Consider the following 26,555-nt stretch of genomic DNA (forward strand, 5'->3'; position numbering starts at 1 on the left):
AGAGGAAGGATGACTTGGCAAAGTGGGATAGTATCTCCTATACAACCCTAACATAAGCATCAGTTTTTACGCCTGATGTTGCATTTATAATAATAATAAATAACAACAACAATCACCCTACCTCCATTTCTGACAAAGGCTCAACTTTTTCTTATTAAAAACATGGGCAGGTGTTTTTGTGAGGTGGTACCCATGGGGTAAGGGTCAGTTTTAACCATGCAAGCAAGAGCCTTCTTTTTTAGGTGAAAATATCAGAGGTGTGGCCAGAAACAGCAACTTCACACAAATGTTTTCCACACAGATTTTGGTTTCTTAGTGACAATCACCCCATAAAAAGGAATGGAGAATGAATGACTTTTGTGAATCAAAATGTTACTCTTCTTCAGTTTAACAACTTTAGTTTTATTTAATGGAAGGCAAATCCCCATTGCTTGTAGTGTTGCTTTCTGACAAGTAAGTATGCTTAGGACTGCAGCTGATGTTAAATGAAACTGTACATGCGAATTTGTAAGTATAACTAATTACTAACTCCAGGTGTATAAACAAGTGACTTTCCCTTGTTTTCTTTCCACTTTAATCACAAAAGTTGATTTTAGGCAAAGATTTATCAGGTAGGAACAAAATCAATAAACATTCCATTTTAGAAAAATTGCTTTTTGATAAATATCCTTGTGAACATATAGAAAAAGTGACAACACTAAAGCTCTACTTTTCTCATAAAACAGAAATCTAATAAAGATGCCCACAAAGAAACATCCAGCAGTCTGAATAGTGTGCTTTTTCTGAGAGTTGGGAAACGAGTGAGATTTCTGAGTGTTGAATCATGAAGATCTAGTATACCAATATAACAAAAAAAAAGTATATAACTGATTGCCATCAATGCAGGAAATCATTAAGGGAGCTCTCTCATAAAACTATTATTTGTTTCTTGCACTTCACTGCCAAGCCCAGTTCTCTAGCTGGTCCTTGTCAGGTTTGGAGCAGCAGAGCCTTACGTTACTGGGCTAGTATTGAAATTATGTATGGATATAGCACTCCCAAGTGGGTGGGCTGAATTCAACTAAATAGTTAAAACGATTGGGAGCCGGAGGAATGAGTCCTGATAGCACAATGAGGCTTTCTTCCATCTCCTGTTCCCCATTGGCTCTGTGCAGTTGGGAAAACACCCAGAACAGTGCATGAGGGGAGGGGAGGAGAAGAGAGATGAGGTTGTTCCATCCAGCAGCACAAATGCTAGCATTGACCAAGGGAAACTCCTTAGTGTTACTTTAAATCCCACCCATAATTTTTGTACACAAGACTTGGATGGAAAGTTGCATTGAAAAAATTGGGGAAGTGCAACTTTCGATGGTTGCCTTTTTTCTCTTCTTGGATTATTTTGCAAAGTGCGCATTAGGTCCGTTTACCTTTAAATGTGAACTAGATCTTCTTTTTTTACCATTCGTACAAGTGGGTTACCCAAATCACTTGAATTAAGTCCAACTGGCCATGGTTATTTTGGATCATCAACAGACCACTCGTGTAAATGCAGGTCATCTTATGAGGAAGACAGTATTTGTACTGTTCTCTAGGATTTTGTGCCATGTTGCAATTCAGATTCATATAAGCACCACCTTAGATGAATGGAAATGAAGTTATCATTCTGTGCTGTTCTTCCATTTTAAAATAGCCCTCTGGAATAAATTACTTTTGTTAAATCAAAGTTTATCCTTTATTTTGTGTTTCAGTGGAGACAGATTTATTTAAGAGTTTAGATTCTGTTTAAGTAACCATAATATTGAATAAATTAAAATGTATACCATAAAGAAAAGCACCCAACTCCCTCACCCCCAAGTTTTTAAATTACAAAATTTGAAATGCTTCATCTATCAGAACGTGACATGGCATGATCATTCCTCCTGTAGTGTGAGTGCTGCACAAAAGGCTATGCATCTTCTCCAATAGCCTTAATCTATGTGCTCAAGTTCATGCTATAGCAAATTGATGCACAAGCATCCAACTGCTCACCCCTTAAATGATCAAAGCCCTTGCAACAGAGGCTCATGTTTATTGCAATTATTCAATCTGAACATAGCAGAGAAATCGGGTGCTCCCCACACTCTAGCAGAGCATCCTTTTCTGCTGGGAACTTATGCTCCAAGTCTAAATCTCAGCTGAGAAATTGACTGTGTGTGTGTGTGTGAGAGAGGGGGGGGGGGAGAAAGAGACTTTTGTCAAGAAAGCCCTCACATGTACCATCAATTTCCAACTGGAATTCTAGGGCTCATAGTCCTAAGTAGGAAAAGACAGTCTGCCAAGCCCTGGAGAACACCTACCTTGGAGAGCGTCACTAGTTCAGTAGGTGGTATTCAACAAAGTGCTTCTGCTACCAGAAGGACTTTTGGCTGGGCAATGGAACTCCCCGTCCCTCACCTCTCCCTGTGTGCCCCACGAATCTGTTTTGGGGGTTCTCAGAACCCTCTGGAGCAGATTTTGGGAGGACGCAGGGCCACATGGAAGGAGCTCCATTGTGGAAGCAGAAATCCTTGCACTCTAATAAAAATTTCACTTGACACTGCCCAGTGTTTGCAACACCATTATTATAGCAGTCAGCATTTGAAGTTGCTATTTAAACAATGTCAAAGAACCCAAGACAATTAAAGGTGTAACGGGGAGGGGAATTTAAAATGGGTTTAAAGAAACCCACATAGTAGACATCTTAAATAATAATAATAAAATGTCTTGTTTAAAACAAAAGGGTTAACCGTGTTGGCAAGGCAGCAGTCCAGGAGGGACATATAACCGTATATGTCATGGTAACTAACTTCAAAAGAAATACAGCAGCAATCATGGGCCTATTAAACAGATTTCAACTGAGACCAATATTTTTGAGTGGCAAGGACTGTGATTCCAAGCTAGAAAGGACTTGGCTCTTGGCTGTTTATCCCCCAAATGTACAGTGTCTAAATAAAACATTTTCACTACCATGACTTCTTTTAGATATTTTTTTGGGGGGGGGGCATGGAATAGATTTCTACTGACAGTTCCCTATGTAATTCTTACCTTGAAACTGGGCATTAAATCCTTTCCGCCTGTGATTACTGTCAGAAGTGAAATGGAGCCGTAACCAGTTTTTGCTGCTGATAACAGGAGAGGGAAGATTCATGCCCGTCAACCTAGGGAGAGAGAAAAAATGTGGCATTGAAAAGTGAAGCAAAAACTCATTAGGCTCATTACTGCGTGCATGTGAAGATAATGCATACGTAGTATTAATAAAGATATACAATTAAATACAGCAGTCTGGACATATTATACTTAATCTCTATCATAATGGACTATGCTGACACGGCTTAGGTTTTTCTTTTTTTATTAAAGGTTTTACACAGAAGCCACATATACATTTCATGCCATACAGAAGTAGAGTTGATGTATGGGCAACTTGAGCTTTCCAATACCTCTCAAGACAACAGGTTTTCATCTGAGACATGGCCTTACAATTCAAAATTGGTTATATATAATTTTCAAACATTTTTACTGTAGTAGTAAAGCAATCAGAATGATTACATCAAGTTGACTGTACGTAAGTCATTCAACCACCCTCACACCCATCAATAAGCACATTGTGTTATGCAACAGTTATCTTTATGGGTCAAACATTCATATGGAGAATGCCCAGGAAAGAAGGTCAAACTTGAAAATTAAGGGATACTGTGACTTCTTTTCCAAGAGGAACACACACCTGCTCTTATTGTTGAGTGTCCAACACAATAGTCTTTGTACCTCAATTCCATATATCAGCAGAGTATGTGTGCAGATAGTCCTTGCGCCAGCATGCTCACTTCCTGAAGCATCATCTCTCTTCCTTATAATGGAACACTAATCACACCTCAGTCGGTAGAACATGAGACCCTTAATCTCAGGGTTGTGCGTTTCAGCCCCACGTTCGGCAAACGATTCCTGCATTTGCAGAGGGTTTGACTAGATGACCCTTCTAGCCCCTTCCAACTCTGCAATTTTATAATTCTATGATTCTAACAACTGTAGCAGTCCTTTGCCCTTTAACAACTGTAAAGCAGTCCTTTATACACACACAGTATAAAGGTGATTGGTGAAATGGGTGTGTCCAATGATGGGGGGGGGGGAGCTGAACCTATACAGTTGGAAAAACAAAGTTTCAATTTGAATTAAAAACTTTGGGTTGGATCCAGAGCAGCTGTCTCCATATAATAAGCCACCTTCATCAAAAGAAGCTTCGGATAAAATGCATTATCCAACATACAGTGTTACCATCAAATATTATATGGTCACAGCTGTGGTCCTTTGTAAAGGGTGAGATGGCTGAATCACATTCCACAATTACATAGAGAAATTGGGGGGGGGGAGCATAAATTCTACAGCTTAGAAAATTGTTCTAAATAGGGTGGTTAAGTCCAGCCTGTTAATAAGAACATTGTTCCACCTGTTGGCACCAATTTTTCTGCTTACCTTGAGGGGAAAATAGCTCACATTCCCTCTACTTGATGCCACAGTTAAAACAAATGATGGCAAGATCCCCAGAGCACCATCTACACACATCTTGTGAGATCAGTTTTGAGTTGCAAACTTGAGGATGTGGACAAGACACCTGCAGTGATCTGGCTGACTCTTGCCCATCTTGGCTTGTGTGATCTAGTCAAGGAGGGCTTGACAGAGTGGTTCCAGGAAATGGCTAATGATTCTTTGCAGGAGGGGTGGAGCTGACTACTTCAATGGAAGCAGCAGCCTCCTGAAGAGAATATCCCTGGACCCAAAGGTATTAGATAACTACCACTCAGTTGTAGTTTTCTATAGGGTGGTAGCTGGGCAGCTGCAGGTGCACCAAGATGAAGCTGAACATCTAAATCTTTTTTCAATCCAGTTTCTGGCTGCTTCAGCCCAGAAGTTGCCTCTGTCCTCCTGAATATGGGCCTTTATTGTCGTAGCCCCGTCCGAGTCCCTTTGAGAGCAGAATCCACATACAAAGTCAGAAGACAGTCCAGAGGTCAGAGGGTCCAGGTGATCACAGAGCCAAGGATCTAGTCCAGAGGTCAGGAAGTCCAGATGGTCACAGAGCTAAGGATCCAGATGGAGAGAAGGAAGCAGCAGTGCAGAGCCAGGAACTAAAGGCATTTTTTTTCTAGCATCTGACTGCTGCTTAGGAAAGACTAAGTCAGCTGCTACTCCAGTGCCTTCTCCTTTGTGAAGGTTGATCAGTTTCGGTGAAGTCACGCTGCCTTCACCCCCTTCAGGCTGCTGTTCAGCAGGCAAAGCTGATTCCTGGCCCATGATATTTGTCATGAGAAGTGGAATGCCACCTTGATGGTTGTCTATGATTCCTTGGTGGCTTTTGATATTGTGGACAATGGTATACCCTTCTGGAGAGACTCCGTCAGTTGGGCGTAATATGTGACAATGGGTCCACTCCTGTCTCCAGATTTGCTACCACTGTTTGGCACAGTGGCAATTGTGTTGTGGGGTTTCAACAGGGTTCTGTCTTGTCTCTCGTCCAATTTGATACCTTTAGGATGGGGGGAGTCATCTGGGGATTAGGAGCAATGTGCCATCAGTATGCTGATGACACCCATATCTATCTCTCCATTCCATCCGAACCAGGAGAGACAGATGTGCTGGGGCCAGTGTTGAGATGTTTGGGGGTTCAGGTGTATTAAGTGAGTTGGCAAACCTGTAGCAAATTGTCTCTGACTACAGAAAACCGGAAATAAAATATTAAACCACCACCAAAGCTAAAAGGTATGAAAGGTCACACTGTCCCCCACAAGACAGCTTTTCATTACTTCCTATCTGTCCAAGAAGCCTACTCATCAGGTGTTGGGAAAAATTAGCCAACCAGGCCAGCCACCACCTCACACCAGTTTTTATTCTCCTTTAAGAGACAGTCTTTGCCTTCTTTTGCTGCCTGTAACCCATATAAGCCATCAGGAAGAGCCTGCAGGTTTGCAGTCCCTTATCAGCTGCAGCTGCAGGTTACTTACTCATGAGCAAGCAGCCAACCTAGCATCTTTTTTGTCACACTTGTCCCTACTGAGCCTTGCTTTTGATTACAAGCTAATGCTAACAGTGTGCCTTGCAACCATGGCTTACTTCCTTTCAATTAAAAGCATGTCCTTGAGGGAGTAAATAAGATTAACACATCTCCCTCTTTGTCGAATATGGCTCGGTCCATCAAACATTCACCCTGCAAGCAAAAACACTGATCTGACTTGACTCTGTGCTGTGGAAGCTAATTCACCTCTCGGTGTCTCTGTTTCTCTTCATCTCCTGCTGGTATAAAATGTACAAATTTCCTTCCTTCTTTCTTAACCTAGGGTACTTTTGCTTACTATGTACTTGGCACTGTGGTTAATATAATGAAGTCATGACCTCCTTTGGGACTTACTGAAACCAATTCACAAATACATAAACCCAGACACGATTAAATAATGTAATAAATCATCTACATGGACTGTTTGCATGGCAAAGCCTAAGATAAAACAGGATTTTCAAAGAAAAACCCTTAACAGTGCTGTGCTTGGAAGATGGAACCCTATTGTCATAATGTCCTCCATTTTGTGTCCACATTGGCCACAACGACTGCATCTATGATGTCTCCACCCCAGCCCCCACTTCTTATACATTATGCTTTGTTATTTTGTGTTTACAGTATATTACAAAATTATGTTTAGTGGGCCCAAAGGCATTTCTGGCCACACATAACAATATGTTCAAACTGTCAGAACTTTCTGTGTGCCCTGATCCCTTTTATGGCTGCTTTCCCAGGACCAGGGAATTATTCTGCAGATATTTTCCTCTACTTTCCTTTAATGATATGCCCAATATGAAATCTATCTGTAAAGGGCAGACAGAAATAACACAGGTCAGAGGAAAATGCATAAAAATAACGCAGGAGAGTATTATGCAGTATTTCATAGACTCATAGGATTTATTTATGCAATTTATATTCCACCTGTGAAAGGAGTAGACAAGGTGGAAAATACAAAAAATCAAAATGAATTAACTACACTGTACAGCATAAACCCAAGACCTTACTTCTCTCAAGTCTATGTAACACGTATTATATTAACATAAACTAGGCTGAATTGACTAAAGGAAAGGAAAGAAGCACAAGAAAGTAAGTTAGTCAGATCTACACCTTCCTCTTCCTTCCAAAGCAGCCCAGGGTAGCAGCAGATTCCCTCTAGATCTCAGGAGGAACCACCAACTTTGTGGAAGAAAAGGTCCAGGTGACGAGGGACTGCTCCTGGCCTGGGAGTTTCACTACTCCATTTCCCAGCAATCTGCCTTATTCTGAGTCCATTGATCCACCTAGCTCAGTATTGTCTACACTGACTGCTATAGCACACCAGGCTTTGGGACAAGGGTCAGTCCCATCCCTGTCTGGAGATTTAACCTTAGACCTTCTGCATGCAAAGCCACTGAGCTACATCCTCCTCCCTGGAAAAGACAGGCACTGGGTGCCAGGACATCTCTTATCCCTGGAGAAGGAAGCAACAAGTGCCCTTCAACTCCTATGTTTAGTCTCATCCTTTTCCTACTTCCACTCCCTTGCTTACTCCCATCTGGGGTGATGCTCCCAGCTGCTCCTCCATGTATTTGACTGGAACAGTGTCACTCTCCAGAGAGGCTCAGCTGGTGCTCTCTCTCTTTTCTTTTTGGCATCAAGCGCAGACCTTTGAGATCTGTTTTAAATTAATTATTAATTCCCCCCCCCCCCCGCTCTGCTGTGTCGTTTTAAAGTTGTCTGATTTTACGCTAACTTCGTTTCTGATGTATGTTGCTCTGAAAGCCCTTGACTGAGGAGCAAGCACATACAAATACATAAATATATACATAAAAAAAGAGGTGTGGGCCACACTGAAGAAGCAAACAGCTTGGTGCATGTGCCTATTGGGTTTTGCTCATGTGTTTCCTGTATAGTTGTGTCTCACTAGAACACACGTTGGATATTAAGAACTCACAGGAGTTTTAGAAACAGTGCAGAAGATAGAATGGTCATTATCTGTTGTTCCAGGACTGTTGGTAGCATTCTCTCCATGAGTCAGCAATAAATATCCCTATTTTTAAGTTACAAAGGAAATATATTATCTGTCTGTTCACAGATTGGAGGGGTTTAATACTTCTCCATTTATTTATTTTTTTATTTTACTCCCTTCACATATAAAACTGGTACACCAGGAAGAACTTTCACCTAGAATATCTTTCTCCAATGTGCTTGGTCTGTAGCTGGAAATTTAGTTTCATTTTAAATAACAGTAAGGGAGTACTTAAACACTGACTCTCATCCTCCCCCCACCCCCACCTCATCATTTAATGGACAGTCCATTTACAGTGGTTTAGCAATATTGAGGGCTTGAGAAGGTCGTGCTGAAATTCACAGACACATTTGATATTAGAGTGGTGCCTCGCAAGACAAAATTAATTCATTCTGCAAGTTTTTCGTCTTGTGAATTTTTCGTCTTGCGAAGCATGGATATGCATTGACGGTTTCCCATAGGAATGCATTGACAGTTTTTTTTAAAAGGCGCAAGACGTTTTCGTCTTGCGAAGCAAGCCCATAGGGAAATTCGTCTTGAGAAGCAACTCAAAAAACAAAAAACTCTTTCGTCTTGCGAGTTTTTTGTCTTGCCAGGCATTCGTCTTGCGAGGTACCACTGTAACTGTTCTACGGGGTTTGTATCTAGGGGGCAGGGAGAAATGCTCGAGGAACACTGGGGCAGATGTGTTGCTATATGTAGAACCAAGTTGCATGTCAAATATTTTGTGATGGGTTGTAGTGAGTTCCTGCAATTTTATTTTTCTGATGTCCTGGTGATGTGGTGGTTTAAAAACTTTTGCCCCTTTCATCTCCTAGCACGCTGGACTTTCTCTGTTGGACTGGAATATGTGACATTTGCCTCTGGTCATTGCCATGACTTCTAAAAGCAGCAGACCACATTTATGCACAAACCCTATGCCAAAACTGAAAACCAGAGGTTTCTTCTGAAGTTAATAATTAGTATATTTCCATCAGCCAGTGAAGGACTTAAGTAATAAATTAAACTTCAACCTGCAAATAGATACATGTATATGAATTATTCAAACATGTATACATTAGACAGAAACTTCAAGGAGTAAAATTGTGTTCCTTATTAAATCTATGTCATTCCCTCTTTCAGAGGAAGTGAAGAGTCTGTCTTTGAAGCTCTCATTAGACTGTCAAAGGGATAAATCTGCAGTTATCTTATTAAAATCTGCCAACTTAGCCAGATTTGCCACTCAAACAACTGATTTATTAAAATACCTTATAATTTGCCAACTTATTTAACTGGAATTTTCCATAAATACATATATGCCATTTGACAAAAATGAAAAAGCACTCCCCTTCCCCTTACTTACATGGACATGATTGGACATTGGTTTTATTGAACATATAAACAAAGGAATTTTATATCTGTATGGCATCAAATGGAATTTAAGCGAACTAACAGCATTCTGGGCCCCCATTATCAAATGCCTGATTGGTGTCTGTGCCTGCATAATAATGGCTATATCTGATGAAGTTCTGTAAACATATGGGCGATTTTTCTTTGGGATATTGCTGTTAATGGGGGTGCCATATCTCAGTGTTAAGAGTACATGCTTTGTATGGAAAGGGTCCTATGTTAACACCATGGCATCTCCAGGTAGGAGCCCCTTGCCTGAAACCCTGGAAAGACACTGCAAACCAGTGTAGATAATGCTGAGCTAAATAAGGGAAATGAGCGGCGCTGTGGGTTAAACCACAGAGCCTAGAACTTGCCAATCAGAAGGTCGGCGGTTCGAATCCCTGCGACAGGGTGAGCTCCTGTTGCTCGGTCCCTGCTCCTGCCAACCTATCAGTTCGATAGCACATCAAAGTGCAAGTAGATAAATAGGTACCACTCCAGCAGGAAGGTAAACAGTGTTTCCATGTGCTGCTCTTGTTCGCCAGAAGAGGCTTAGTCATGCTGCCACATGACCCGGAAGCTGTACACTGGCTCCCTCAGCCAATAAAGCGAGATGAGCCCCAGAACCCCAGAGTCAGCGACGATTGCACCTAATGGTCAGGGGTCCCTTTACCTTTACCTTTCAATAAGCCAATGGCCTGCTACAGCATGAGGCAGTGTCCAATGGAAGAATCTAGGTTGCAAGTGTGGAGCTCTACCAGGTGAACTAGGCCCCGAGTTTTAAGTCAAGACAGATTTTGCTATTATGTCAAATTTCCATTTCACTAAAATAAAAATTCTCAGTTATATTACTGCAACACTTCCTCATCCCTTTTGCTTAATATATTAATGAAAAATTCCACAGTATTAAACAGGCATGAAGCCACTTGATATATTGAAGTCATGATGGTCAAGCCTAATATGCTGGCAACTGTCATTATCACCCAACAAGACTGAGCAGGAATGTATACAAAGCTGAGAAGTGGACAGAACAACATCATATATAACAATTAGTGGAAACATAAGGTTTCTGTACACATAGTACATGTACAGTAATACCTCCGAAACGTCCACCTTGTCTAGTGTCCATTCCAGTGAACATCCATGGCAAACCCGGAAGTACCAGAACAGGTTACTTCCGAGTTTGCCGCTCACGCATGCGCAGAAGCACTAAATTGCACTTTGCGCATGCGCAGAAGCGCAAACCGCTCCGTGCGTGTGTGCAGACGCAGCGCTTTGCCCTGTGTTCTTTTCGGCTTTCGGCTGGGGCTTCGGAATGGATCCCAGCCGCAAAACAAAGTAAGACTGTATCTCTCAGACAACCCAAAAGAAGTTAGGTACAAAAAAAGCCTAACCCTTAACTGATTCTGGTATAGCGGCATGCTAAATATTCACGAAATTGAACAATACTTGAAGAATAGAGTTAATATCCAAGTTATACAATATAAAGACAATACTTGCAATATCCAGGTTAAAACTGCTTCCTCAAAAGTTAATTACTTCTCTGCAGCTGACATTTGGGTACAATAGGACATTACATGACTAGAGCTTTGTTGATGTATGGCTTCCACTGGCCAATTTGGGTGGAACTTTAAGCTTGAGGACATAACAGATCAATTAAATGTTTATTGTTTAGAGGAATTATATTAGCCTCCAGGTTCTTAAGCTGCATGTAGCTTGTCTTGGCTCTGCATGGAGTTCTTCCTTTGGGGAAGGATGTGTGTGTCAATTCTTACAAATCAAAGTGGGGGGGGGGAGTGTCCCTAGTCGGGGAGGAAAATCAGTGAAGAGCACAGACAGTTAAATCTTCATTTGTTCTACTAGAAAGCAAGGGTAAGTGAGGGAATATATATTCAAGCCACCACCACCCCCAAAAAACTTTTCTACTCAAAGATCTTGATGATAACAATAATGTTTTAACATAGTAAAAGATGTTGAAGACGTTGTTGTTGTTGTTGTTATTATTATTACATTTAGTAATTCATATCCTAGCTGACACACGTCTCAGCTGGTAGTGTTCCACCTGCTGTACATCAACACAACCCTTGTTCTCACTCAATGACCCACCCCAAATCTGTGTGTTCAGTCAGGTGATGACTGGACAGGACAGCTGGATAGCAACTGGACAGAAGATGACATCACAAATGTCACCTTAGTGTTTATCACAGCTCACCTGCTGCTGCACCAAAAAAACCTCGTTGGACAGAGTTGGGACACATTAACATTATCTATCTCATCCAACATCATTCATCGTATTTCCATCAAACAGATCACCAAATCCTGGAAGAGCAGGATGGCTAGCAACTTCATGTTTGACAGTCAGAGGGCTGTTGACAGGATACCCAGGCTATTTCTGGCTGAGAGCAGAAAAGGGAAAGAGCCAACTATAGTATCCCATCTTGCATTATCTCTTTCTTTCTTTTTTTGTCACATTGGTATACAGCACTTTGCACATACATATATTCTTTACAAGCATAGGATTATAGACATGCATCATTATATCAGCTTAATCACCTATACACCAATAATATGCCCCAATATGTTCATTGTGATAAAATTTCCTGTGTCTGGATCTACTATCCTACTTTATTTTAAATATTTCTTAATCACTCTTCATCAAAGATCCAAGGGTATGAAACAAAAGCATGAATCAAACCAATTCACACAACATATAGCTCGGCCAAAATTTCAAAAACCATCGAACATCTAGATACCTGGGAAAATGCTACCCAAAAGCTTCTAATGTCAGAGTCAGATATATGTTCTTGGGGAGAACATTTCAAATTAAGGGTACCACTATAAAAGGTCCCTTCTGCAAACGCATTACATGCTTCTACTAATGAAGGTACTAGGAGCATCTTCTCTTCTGTATCTCCTATTAGTTATTTCACTTATGAATGCAAATTTATATTCTTATATATGAAACAAGATTGGAGTAAAATCTTGCAGCAATATTAGGAAAGTATCAACATCCTCAAAACCATACACAATTAGCTGCTGCCATTAGGTTGTAAGCACCACCCTTAATCAATTGTGATGATTATGTCATACTTTTTAGATATTTGTTCTATTTTTGAGATTGCCTTGAGTGCCATTAAAAAGCTTTTCCTACTGATGAATCTGCAAAGATCAACTGTTTTTAGCAAGGTATCAAATAATAAGTACAAAGCTGGAGCAAAAGATTTCAGTACTTGCAATATACAATGCAGTAGTATATTAACTGCAATGTAATTCACCCATAAGAAAATAAGGTTAGTACCTTCAAGTCAATCATTGGCTTGGAAAGTTTACTATTTTATTCAAGTTTGATATAAAAAAGCCTAAGAAGCATGTTAAATTAGTGACACAACTCATAAATTACATAGTATTATGGGACTTGAAAATATAAAAGTTTTAGTAACCATGTGGAGAATAAATGTCAGTTCAAAAATAGGTGCACTGCTGTCACAGTGATTATATTTAAAATTCTCATTTGCCAGCAGAATATGCAGTGGTATTTGACATAACCTTATATGTTCCATTCAGTACATTATTGATGTCTGGGATAATCCACCAAAGTTTGACTCAACATATTTCAACTGAGCTTCTACAGACGCAAAACTTTGTGACTTACTTGCAGTTCACCAGTGTTGCAGCACTCTATATTCTCTACAAGTACTGAAGGGGAAAACATTATACACACTATAAAATGACATCAACCACCGATACCTTATTTAGGTAACCCTAATATCTGACACTGGTTTCTGTAAAGCTACCTATGGACTAGGTGGGTGTATAGAATGTAATTAATAATTATCTTACCAAAGCTCAGAACTGGGAGAAATTCATAATGGCAAAGTCAAGTTTGCTCTGCACCCTGGAGCCATTCTGAACCAGGATCCATCAATGCCCAAGCTTGATGGGAAGTTTTGCTTCTGCACATGAGTTTGACAATGAGCTGAAGCATTCCGTGCTCACCCACCCTAGAATGTTCAGTTCATATTGAGTTCATGAAACATTGTACCGTGACCTGTTCCTGTTCTTAATGCGTGGTTGACCACATCTATGAATGCGATGGTTATGCCCCTTTAAGTTTTGCTATATCAATCAGTAGTTTAATAAAGGAGTATATCAATCATTAGTGATAGTTTAGTAATGGAGGTTTTCATACCTGTCTAATTCTGTGTTCCTTTCCCAACCTTTAATCTATTGATGATTAATGCTTATATGCAACCCTTGCTTTGTCTTTGTGTTAACCAATCAGCAACAAGCACATATGTGGCAATGCTGTAATATTCAATAAAAGGGACTCCCCGAGACATGCTCAGGAGATGCCTCCCGTATGACACTTGTCACTCGTCTGTCGTCCATTTCAACCCAACACAAGCTGCTCTCACAGCCATTATTCAATGGCATTGGGACTCATCCACACCCAATCCAGACACCAGCCTGGAGCTGACAGTAGCAGACCTTAGGATCTCAAATTTCAACGGCGCCCAGTGTGATGCCAAAATTTGGCTCCCCTCCACTTCTTGCACTCCGTTGTAAATCACAGTTGTGGTGTCCCCAGTGGCGGGCTTGAGGCTCTGCACCCTGTGTGACAGAACTAGTCTCGCTCCCCTAAATCTGCCTCTGTGTAAAGCACTTCTGGGCATGCCTACTCAGAAGTACATCCTACCGGGTTCAGTGGGACTTGCTCCCAGTTACACATACACAAGACTGCAGCCTTTAAAAAAGTTTCCACCACATCAGTTTAGAGAAGACTGCTGAAGTTTCACCTTTTTCATCAATTGATATATCGTCTGTCAAAAAATGTCCAGGGAAAAACCAATCTTAAATCTGAAGGGAAAATCCACACAATAGCACAAAGAACAAGGGAACAGATTACATAAGGCCATTTTCCAGGATACCATACTTCAGATAATAGATTCTGGGCCTCACTGTTTTGTTGGTTCTTAACACAGCAGTAGTCACGACAGCAACTTTGGGCACAGACTTCTCTTTAATGGGTGTGCTTTAATCTCATGCTAGCATTCTATTTCTTTCACAGGAAACCTACATTCATTCTTCAAGCTAATGCCCATGAAGTAAAGCTCAGAACTTTAATGGTTTTACTGTAAAGAAGGTGGGGAAAACCCCCAGCTCTATTACCAGCAGTTGGGGGGAAGAGGGCTAGAGCTAGAGATGCATTAATTCAGGGTGGGCAACATGTGGCCCTCCAGATTTTTTGGGGTGCTAGTGCCCTAGTATCATTATGTATTTAATAAATTAAACAGCTAATGTTGCTATTTGTGGTGGTGCCACCAGTAGAGGTCATTTGGCACAATCACTTTCCTGCTGATAGCAAATCCTATAATACTACTACTACGCACTGATCAACTTCAGGCCCCTCCAAGAATACTGAGTTTCTGGTGTCTGGAGATGTTTTAGCAATGGAACAGGAGCTTCAATAGAGATACTGGTAACTTAGGAGAGCAAAGCTTGAGAAAGCAGTTGCTTTAATTAATTAATATATTAAAGCAAGGGATTTATATATTTATGGAAGTCCTCAGCTCAAACCTTTCCTTTTTAATATGTCATTGATCCTTGCCTGGGGATGTCTTCTTAAACATGTGATCAGTGGCATATTCCACCCTCCACTACGTCAAGAGAGATTAATTTGAGTCAGTTGTTCAATTAATCACCCTGAGTGTGGAATAAGTGTGGCCAGGTATAATTTCCCTCCCGCATGCTGTTCTCTTCTACCCCGCCAATGCTGCCTGGTTTGCACTATGCTTGTTAAAACACTGTTGTAACCAGTGATGTACATTTTATTTATTTATTTTTAGAAAAAGAGGTTCTGGAACTCCCCATGAACACCTCCCTATTTTGCTTAGAATGCCAATGGCGGCCACCTGAGAGCTGCCAGAACTGAATTCCAGGAAGTTCCTGCTGAAAAAACCCCTGGCCGTAACAGAAGGCTGAGGGGAAGAATTAATGTTTGTTATATTTTCATTGTTACATCTTTTCACTGATACCAACCATCCCAGAGTGGGACACATACCAATTTCAAATTGCAATGATTAAAATATATCATCCACAGACTGAACAAACAGTAAAGTGGTCAGTCACAGCAGACTTCAGCATTAATCCCAAGCAAATGCCTGAGCAAACAAGTGTGTTTTCAGAAGCCACTGAAAATTCATGAAACTCAGCACCAACCCATATCTCAGAGGGGAGAGATGCGACTAATATCACTAATCTATTGAAATGACCCTGTGGGTAGGAGAATGACCACTTCAACACAGTGCCTTCTACTACTGAGGCCTAGAGTCAAACCAGTGGGATGCCACGGTTGAGGGCATTGAATCGTCTGAGAGATCAAAGAGGGTCATCAGGGCATCTCTCTTGATAAAGGCCATCCATCAAGGCAGCCAATACTAATTTGTCCCAAAATCGGGCTTCGGTCCAAATTGGAATAGGTCCAGGTAATACATTTCCTCTAAAAGCACCTGGAGTTGAACAGCCACCACCTCCTTCAGCACCTTCCCTAGGAGGGGATAAAATAGGGTCTGTCCATGTTAAAATAGGAACGGTTCAGACAACCTGTTTGCAGCTTACTGTACAACACACTTAGCCAGAGAGTAACACACACAAACCCCAAATAGTCCCACTCCTGTCACTTTCTTCAATCTTCCTGAACAAGATGGGTTGTGGCATGGGGGGGGGGGAATCACTCTAAATCAGACAGAGGTACGGTATCTTCCATGAGGAGAATTTTGGAGAAATCAGGGGGATGCTAAAGGAAGAAGTTACCTTCCATCCAAGGACACCAAGAAATGGCTGCAGATGGCATTGATTTACCAGGCATTTTCTGTGAGATAAGCCACTCTGGCTGCTCCTGCCTTTCAGTGCTTTTAGCCAATGAATGAAGTTGGAACTCTGATTGATAAGTGAGTTATTTGGACAGTAGGTGATAGGAATACCTAAAGAGGTACTCTTTCCCCTGCCCCCATAGTACACTTTTCCTGCTTCGGTGTCTTTTTTTAGTCCTTGAAATATTCAAAGTTTCCCAGAATGCATGTCTCTAGTGGTGGGTTCGTCTGAGTTTCGGTACTCCCTATAAGTTATTTTGTGCAAATACTACTACCCACTAAGTGTGAGTAGATGTTAAAGAAATCTATCACTATGGAAAATGCAAAATCTGCACAAAAAAAGTTTTAACCATGTCTCCTGCTGTGCAGGAACTAAAGAAGAGGCTGTCAAGAAAAATTCACTGTATAGTTAACTTAATAGTACAATGATACACATACTACTCAGAAGTAAGACTTTATGTTTAAAACGGCTTACTGCCAGGTAAGTTAATAAAAGATTGCAGCCTAAGCTTTGGTTCAGGGTAGTCACTGGGGCAAAGCAAAATTGTTGCTTCTTTTAACAGCTGTGTGGCAGGTGGAAATTCAATTTCCAGTATGAAAATTCAATTATGGGGGGAAGCGTCCGCTGTCTGTCAAATGTTTTATTACTTGTGTGGCCAGTGATTTATGCCTGGACCCTCCACTTCACCTGCAAATGAGAGCAGAGATTTTCATACGACACAAGGCATATGCAACTTTTCTGCAAATCTGTGTTGTGTTTTACAAGTGGGTTTGAGGGCCCAATGAACATGCAGTGTACTGGGCCCAGAATTTCCTGTTGCCACCCCTGTTTTTGTCAGACCTTTTTAAAAGCACTTTGCAGGATCCAAGCAAATTTCTCTTACTTGTCTATACAACACCATCTGTTCTTTTTGCTAAAGGCTGCTGCTTTTTCTGCTTTGGCAGTTCTAATTTACTGCTAATTCCTAATCCAGATCTTTGTCATTTCCCAAGGAAGAGCAGTAAAGAACTCTCTTTCCTGATGTTTTCATTACCACCATCTTTTGAGATAATCAGCTTTCCACAAATGTGCTGTCCAGTTTTGAATTATTCAGATTGCTATCACTCATCTCTATTTCGTTTGTTTGGTGTGAAGCCAAATATTCATATATTTTGTTTGGGGCAAAGCCAACTTTTCTGTATACATAAATTTTCCACTATTTTCTTTTAACATGAGACTACTGCAACGCCTTCCATATAAGCACGTACTACTTATACAGTAATATGGTGTGAAATGAACATTGAAGACGTGGACCCCCACATCTGTGCTGCCAGGATGAGGTTTTTTATCTTCCTCTTTGTCTGAAAAATGCATTTATTATATTAAAGAAGAAGAAGAAGAAACAGCACAGCTGTAGGTTTTTCTGCACTGTTGCCCCTTGGAATAGAAGGCTTTGTGGGGAAAAGACGAGAAGAGAAAAATACTGATTAGGAGGATGAAAATAGATAATTAAACTACATGCGTGAGTTTCACAAAATCTTTATGTCTGACATAAAATTTAACACCTGCTCAAAACATCTGCTATTTTGATGTTATACTATTAAGAGGCCAACAGTGGTTCTTTTTATGCTAGCTTTTTCAGTAATTGAGAAACCCAAAGGTATTCATAATTACTTGTCAGGGGGAAAAATAAGAAGAAAGCTTAGATGGTTTAGATATGTATTTTCAGATATTGTGGGTTGGATTCAGACTTGTGCCTAGTGGAGTTGTTCTCTGGCTAGAGAAGCAGGGAGACGGTTTCAACTGATTCCTCCTTCCTCTTGAAACCATCTGAAAACTTGCTCTGGTGGATGGGGAAAACCCTTTGAAACAGAATGAGAGACTGTGCAGTGGAGAGGGGGAAGGAAGATTCCATGAAAATCACCTATGACTTTCATCCAATGAGGAGCTTCTGCTACAACACAGTCCCATCTATGAACAGAAGGATCTGTTTGTGGAAAGGACACTCTGGTTGCAAACCTATATTAATATGCTTTCAGACCTGCCTACCCTCTTCTTCATCAGATATTAGCATACCCTTTGGCAAAGTTTAAAATGTTGAAAATACCTCTCTCACACACAATATTCTTTTGTATTCTATCGTAACATTTATCCAAATAAATACAGGCTAAATATAAATAAAACACTTGTAGAAATTCTGCATTACAGTATAACATCACAATTCAGAATGTAACTGGAAATACTTTTAAAGGTTACAACCTTTGGCTAAGCCGATTTTCTAGAATCAAACACTCTACTATAAAAGCTCATGAATACACCTTCAATCATATTATTCTGAGTTATTCCTTTAAAAACCGTCAGGGGCAACTGCAGTACTTATTAGAAAAGCTACTGAACTGGATCGAAAAGGAAATTAGAAGAAAAAAATTCACCGATTTTGAGGTAAATTAAAAGAATTTAGCCAAGACATATGAAATTACTTCAAGGAAGACCCACCTACTACTAAATTGCCACACTTTGATTAAACTTAAATTCAAAGCAACTACTTTATACAAAGTAGTTTTTTAAAAAATCAAGGAAAAATGAGTGTTTTGATAAGCTGGTGACATTTGGGAGATTAGCACAGTATATATCCGTATTTATTATACAAATGTCTACATCGATACACCACTGAATAGCAATGCTGGAAGAGACTGTTTTAACAGACTATGTCTATTAGATCATGTCTATTGCTAATGACAGTGGAAGTTTTTGCCTTCAATAGATTAAACATTAAAATGTGATGCCACTATTAATCTTTAGGGGAAGGCAGGATAATATTGAATGGTTCTGTGGTGCTGGTAACAAAAAAAAAGCCTTTCACAAAATGCTGTTATCAAGTTCACAAATCCTAAAGTGCCTTTAATAGGTCACTTCAACTGAAGTCAACCTGGACCATTTCCCAGGTGCTAGAGATAATGATGAATCACCTTACCTATTACCAACCAACCATTTCAGATGACAACAAAAGGAACACAGAATGGTGATGTATGTACAGGTGCTTCTCACATAAAACAGATTTAATCTCTTCCAGTGACATTCTTATGGACAGATCAATCTAGAAGAAAGTAATTCAATCAACTTGCCCTAGTGTTTTGCCACAGAACAATTTCCTCAATAATTGCTGTAGTTATTGGATATCTGAAGATTTGCAGAGTGTGCAAGAAGCATCAAGAATGCTGCAGAATTTAGATGAAGATTAAAACTTTGACTTATTTTTAATATACCAGAATAACAATAAAAAAATCCCAGTCACTTGTGTTAAAAGGAAACAAAAACCTGATCTGATATCTCTACTGGCTCCTAGATGATGCTGATAAACATTTGGGTAATTAGTTTGCACAATCTGGTAAAAAACACATTGCAGCCTTTTTGCTTTTCTCACAATATAGGGGGGGGGGAGGCTTTTACAATCCTATTTTATGAAAATCTTAATTTAAAAACCATGGTTTTTATTATGACAATTAGATTTTTACATTTTTATAGTCCTTTCCCCATTATGAATTTCTTTGCAGTGCATTCATTATAAGGCAAGGCATATGATGAAATGAATGAAAAATTAGCTTTGGGGCTTCTAAAATTAGACACACTGCCGCATACACTTACTGCTACATATAATTCCAGCCTAAAGCTCATGAGGCTCCAGTGAAAGTATGATACTACTTTCAATACTGAGGGGGAAAAAATCACATGTAGTGAATGCATAGCACATATCTCTCAGAGCCCATCAAGATCTGGTGAATTAATTGGGCTTATTTAAGTGACTGAGGAGGGATAATTCTGACACTACACTTAAATGGAAGTCTCCTTAATGGAAGCTCCATGCAATAAATAGTTGTAAAATGCAAGAATGTGTATTGCCCCAGTTGCATGGCAAAGTCTCCTCCACACCATAACCACAGATTGGCAGCATTAATCTCTGCAGAAAGGACTAGCCAGACAATCAGTGTGTATTAGAGCACGTTAAACTACTGAAATAAGTGTTGCAGTTAGGGAATTTTAGACGCTGGTTTTATTAAGGAATTTCTACAAAATGGCCAGACTAGTGTGATTTTAGGGCCATTTGTCTTGGGGGGAGGGGAGCAACAAAAAAGTGTGTGTGTGTTTTTGTGTGTGTGTGTGTAAAAAACACTGTCCATGGAAAACACCACAACAAGAGAACAACAGTAAACAAATATTACAATGCAGTAAGGTATTTTATTCTTTAGCAGCATACTTAATCAAAATATTCCTTTATAAAAAGCCTCAACACATTTGAGTTCCAGTGAACCGTGTTCAAGGGAAATGAAAATACGGTAATTCAAAAAGCTGGGGTTTTTTAAACGTTGCATCTTCCCTCTTTCACTGATTGTGCTGAGTGAACATGAAGATATTGGGTATTTACACCCTGAGGAATGAGTATAGACGCAAGGCAGCAGAAGTTTAGAATCAGAGTTTGCCTTCCCAGGTTGACAAGCCCTATCTGCCCCTCACCTCCCTCTGCCGAAAATACAGAAACCGCCTTCTTGAACATTGGACCCAGTATTGGTCTCATCTGCTCAACCTGCCAGAACCGGTCTTTGCATGCAGGGGAGACCCCTAACTCACTGAGGGGTTGAGACCCATTGCCTACCCTCAAAACCATTTCCCAGGGGGGTGAGATGTTTTGTTAGAATGAGAGATAAAGTAAAGATTTAAGAAGTGTATGTCCTTAAAGGAGATTTGTGTTTCATAGCTTTGCAATAAAATAAGCTTTGCATATTTTATTTTAAATATGCTCCTTAACAGAAGCGTGCTTCCAGTTTCTGGAACAAATGTTCTGAATTAATTCTCTCTCCTGCACCCAGGTTCCCTGAAATTTGTGGGTTTTCTTTTAACAGAATCTGCGTAACATTAGTATGTGCACCACTGACCTCCCTGTAATCATCCTGTTTCTATTTCACACTGAGATATTTAATGTGTTTAGGTTTTTAAGTGAAAATTGCTTCAAAATAACTTGGTTCCTTTAAATATGTGCGTATTTCATCATCTTCTTTGCCACCACCACCACCACCAAATGGCCTTAGAATGATAAAAAAATAGATATTTCATGTCCTTATTAACTTGTGAAGAACCAACAAAGCTGACAAAAAGCAACATTTCCCTTGGAACTCCCACAACCCAATTTTAATAAACCCTGCTAAGGAGCCCTTTAAGATGGTTGAAGTTGACAGAAAAGTTTGTTTTTCAGATATTAACATCAGCATAGGGCCAGGAAAGATTGGAAAGAATCAATAGACTTTAGGATGTGATTAACTGATATACTTATAGGCCTCTTTCCCCAATAAAAGTGCCTAAAGTGGTGTACACAATCTAAAATATCAACAACTTTAATATTACAATAGGAGAAAGCTATAGCAATGGTGCTGACTTGAAATCCCACTTTACAGATGACAGAATACAGTGGTACCTCGGGTTACAGACGCTTCAGGTTACAGACTCTGCTAACCCAGAAATAGTACTTCGAGTTAAGAACTTTGCTTCAGGGTGACAACAGAAATCGTGTGGCGGCAGCAGGAGGCCCCATTAGCTAAAGTGGTACCTCAGGTTAAGAACAGTTTCAGGTTAAGAAAGGACCTCAGGAACGAATTAAGTTCTTAACCCGAGGTACCACTGTAGTTCTCATATTTTTCTGTGCACATTATACTGAAAATGTATATGAAAACTGTACAATTAACTGGTTTCCAGCAGTTGGGTTACCTTCGGAATTGAGTGTGATCACTCCCGCGGTTAAGTATAAGCCCCAGCTGCACACTTACAGAGCAATCCTGTTCTCTATTAGGCAGTAAGCTCAACTGCAAATGGCCTGGCCATAAGCCTATATACAGTGGCGGAGCAAGCCGATCGGATGCCTGGAGCGGCGTGTGTGTCCTGCGCCTGGGGGCAGGGCCAGCCGCCCTTGGCGGCGGAGTCAGCTGCCCACAGGGGTGGGGCAAGCCGGGGCAGGATGCTCTGCAGGGCCTCCAAGGAGTCTCCCTGTTTCCTCCCACTCAGCTGCCCTACAGCTGGCGGGGAGGGAGGCAGCGGGTGGACCGTATGGGGCAGCGTGGAACCTGCAGGCACCCAAGCTACTGTGTCACTCCCAGGAGAGATGCGTGGCTTGGGTACATTGCAGGCCCTGCAGTGAGTGCTGCCCAACGTTCTGTCACCCCCCTCAGTGGTGACACCCGGGGCGAACCGCCCCCACCACTCCCTTCCTCCACCCCTGCCTACATAATTTACACTTTCCAAAACACACCGAACCTTCAAAAACCACACTTCTCCAAAGACTGCTGTATAACTCTCCAGCCAAATAATGTGCATAAAAATGCATGTAGCCAGATAGTGCCCATAAAATTGCAAATATTTGTAAGCAGTGCTGGATTTACATATAAGCTAAACAAGCTATAGCTTAGGGCCCCACTCTCTTGGGCCCCCCCAAAAAAATTAAAGGAAAAAAACCTGAATGTACATTTCCAAAACATAAGACAAAAAACAAAATAAAACCTACATACAGCAACAGTGTTTTGTGTGGTGTGGGCTCCTATGATGTAAGTAATGGGCCCCACCTGCTAGCCTGCTCCCTCAAATATCACTGGTTTGCTCATTTCTATATATAGGGTGCCTACATTCTACATGTGCAAATGGCTTTAGATACCTATTAGGTCCATAAATTACCATATAGTATATATTCAACACAAAAAAACAGCAACAATTTGTTGCTGACAAAGGACAGCTGGACATATAAAGGGCCCCATTACCTTCAGTAGCTTAGGGCCTTATCAAACCTAAATCCGGCCCGGTTTGTAAGAATAAGATTGAAATGTGTTCTGTTAGGGGAAATTGCATACAGAATTGTGAATATTGTATACAATCATGAGTATATTAGGAGAAAAAAAATACACCCAAATGTCAATCAATTTCCGTTTAAAAATATATAATTAATAATAATAATAAAAATCACAAATTGATGTGGAAATGTGAAGAACTGAACTAAAGATTATAAAATGAGAAACAAATGAAAATCAAGACTTTCCCCCACCCCTTTGTGCCAATGGAGCTAGGTAATGCGAGGACAGGAGGTTGCCTTCCTTGCAGAAACTTTTGTTTGTTCCCTGGATTTATTGACTTCAATGTTGTCGCAACTTATTGGTGCATATGTGGCAGGCATCTGAACAGATCTATAGTGGGGATGATTGGGAGATCTCAAGGGGTCTTGAAGTGTGACTGGAAGGCCTCAACCCTGCTCAGCAGTTTGCACCAGGCCCATGCAGGGGAAAGAAAGGTACACTTGACCTGGTCTTTGGACGGCAAAGCTGGCTGAGGGGTGGAGGGCTCCAGGAGCCTGTCAGACTTAGGCTGTCACACCAAGAATGCACCATGCCACCCAGTTGACCATGGGCAAAATGTATTCCAAGGCTTCAATAGTAAATCCTGGATCTTTGTAACTGCGTACTACCATGTAGCATCAGATGAGATTAGGCAGCGGCAGCACAGTGGTGTGTTTCATAGACAGGACTCCCACTCCAGGCCTCAGACAAGCTCCGCACAGGCCTGGTTGGCACAGCCACTGCGCCCATATTTTTTGTTGATGCTGCAGTGAGCCTGGCAGTCAGGCAACCCCATCAAGGGGCAACCAGCACCTGGAGTGGGAGGGAAACATTGACCAGCAGTTGGGCTGCTTACTAAAAGGATCCTTTTCTATCCCACACCAAAATGTGAAGTTTTATCCCATTATAGTCTACACATTGCCTATCACTCTTTAACCACACTTAATGCTGTGCCCACAAAGCCATTTTACCTATGTATGCCTATCTTCAAAATCTGTGCCAGTTCTCCATTTAGTGTTTGCATATAGTGGAAGAGATAAATATTTAATTATGTACTAGAAATAATAGTAGTCCCTAGAATATTGTATATGAAAACAAAACAAAATAGAGGAAAACTAATATGGAACAATAAATTGTACAATGTTAAAGCAGCAATTGTCTTGGGTCCCACAATTAATTTAAATGTACACCTATTAAAGAAACCTTGCAAAATATGGTACTGAATTCTTTTTTTCTGGTTTACATCGTTTTAGAATTATTGTTGCACACAACATCCTTTTTTTGATGTCCCTTGGCAAGAAGGGAAAATGTCAACATTTAAAGGAAGGAATCATCCAACATGACGGAGGTGCTTGAACAAGTTTCTTAAATAGCGTTCATTGATTTAATTCAGAAAACGAGAAATAGAGCTGCATTGGTAAATCACCCCAGGCATTTCTTGTCTACCTTAAGAGTGGTAAATGTAGCAAAAGAGGGAGAAGAATACAAAGTTTATTTCCGACCCCCCCCCCCGCCCCCTGCAGATGTACTGTTTCATTCACTCATCAAAAAACATTTTATCATTTTGGTTAACTGACATTCACAACTAAAAGCTAAGCATTTTGGTTAGTTAAATGACAGAATCAGGATTTTTTTCTGTCTCTTTGATTTCTCTTACTTTTTAAGCTTATATTTTTCTGAACAGAAGTCATTACTCAAGGATATTTTCTGCCAAATGCAGCACAATAGTGTCTTATGAGAGTGTTAGCATATGTGTATACAAAAACAGAAAGGTCCTTGCCTTTTGGCACAGTTCCTGAACTATCTCTTCACACACAGACAGACATATGCAGCCTCTGTTTCTCCCATTGCTCTAATACAGGAAGACCCCTTGCACCAATACTATGCCGGAACTCATGTGGAGTTTACTGGTGTAATTGTGCCAGTGATATTGCTAGCCTGGGAAATAGGTGCCCTGACTGTACTGTACTGCACTCTTCCTTTACCTTTTACCTGCATTGGTATGACATCCAGAGTTCAGCAATGCCTTTTTTTTTAGGCCTGTGGCAAAATGCAGGATGGTGCATTCTGTAGATATTTTCATCCCAGCAAAATGTACTATTCCTTTTCGGCAATTCTTAAGATTGTGAATGGGATGGAGGTGAGAACACATGAAAGCAACCTTAACTCATTCCAGCAGAACCCCTCATGATAAACCACACCACATTCAAACTGGTCTCCCTTTTCAGTCTGATAGCACAAGCTATTCTTTGTCCTATTAGCAGTGAACTCACGATGCAGTAGGGATAAGTTGAGTAGTCTAGATCTATCCTGTGTCTGTTTCACTGAGGCTCTTTTTATATACCAAAACTGCATCACAAAAATCCAGAGGCATGCATAACCCAACCAGGGTTGTTGTGTTCCAATCTGCAAGCAGGTCTGAGAGTGCTGGGTCAAATTGGTCTACTGCAAAAGACTGAATAAATCCCTCGCCCATCTCTATCACACATCTAATCAGATTTGTCTTTATAATGGCACCACTGTTCACTAGGATGAGGAAGTCCAGTTTTCCTAAAGGTGGTGGTAAGGTCTTTAGGAAGCATCCCTGAACAACAGCCTCTTTTGCATCCCTGAACAACAAACAAGCCACAATTGCTCCAAAAGCTGTGATTTCAAGGAGGGTGTCTCAAGTCTAATCTTGGTTTCAAGCAGTCACTCTATATATCTTACTCGACTTTATCTTTATCTATTTAAAAAGGAGTAGTAAAATTAACTTTTTTGCTAGTTTTTAGCATTAGATCTGAATAAGAAGGCGATGACCACACATAAAATTAGTTCGGTTAAAGCGCTGTGAACTTCTCTAAACCTACCTCCCCAGGTCCCTTGAACAGCAGGATGTTTCTTATCTTCCAAGGCTCCTGGTGAGCCCAGCACTCAGACCAAGATTAGCCCTCTTCCCATCATGCAATCCCTTCCGTAGCAAGGCTTTACAATATTACCACTGGACAATATTGCACATTAAGTTCTCTATGCTATGTCCCTACCCAAACTAGCTTCTCTGCTAATAGCAGGACCAGCCAGTGGCGTAGCGTGGGTTGTCAGCACCCGGGGCAAGGCAAGTAATTTGCGCCCCCTAACCCGTGGATTTGCGCCCCCTAACCCTAACCCCCAGATGTTGCGCCCGGTGCGGCCGGCCCCCTCTGCACCCCCCACGCTACGCCACAGGGACCAGCCCAATACATTTTGGCACCTGAGGCAAACCACAAAATGGTGTGTCCCTGCCAGGGCAGAGAGGCTACTATAGAGGTGGCACGTGGGGATTGCTGAGGAGGGAGCAGATCCGGCCTCCAAGAAATGTGCTGCAGCTGTCGCAGTCACTGCAGCAGCAGGCGATGCAATCATTGGAGGCAAGAACTGATGCCCCTGTAGATCCTGCCAC

General features: G+C 40.9%; 1 protein-coding gene across 2 annotated transcripts in view; it reads right to left on the reverse strand.

Moving 5' to 3' along the window:
• CSMD1 (CUB and Sushi multiple domains 1) overlaps positions 1-26,555 on the reverse strand; it is a 920,428-nt gene that overhangs the window by 343,718 nt on the left and 550,155 nt on the right. For both annotated transcript variants that reach the window (XM_083431289.1, XM_083431288.1), the window contains exon 6: positions 3,043-3,155. In XM_083431289.1, coding sequence (XP_083287415.1) covers positions 3,043-3,155 — 113 coding nt within the window. The remainder of the gene's footprint in view (positions 1-3,042; positions 3,156-26,555) is intronic.

This window comes from Podarcis tiliguerta (assembly GCF_965153285.1).
Source record: "Podarcis tiliguerta genome assembly, chromosome: 3".
In the NCBI taxonomy this organism is placed as follows: Eukaryota; Metazoa; Chordata; class Lepidosauria; order Squamata; family Lacertidae; genus Podarcis; species Podarcis tiliguerta.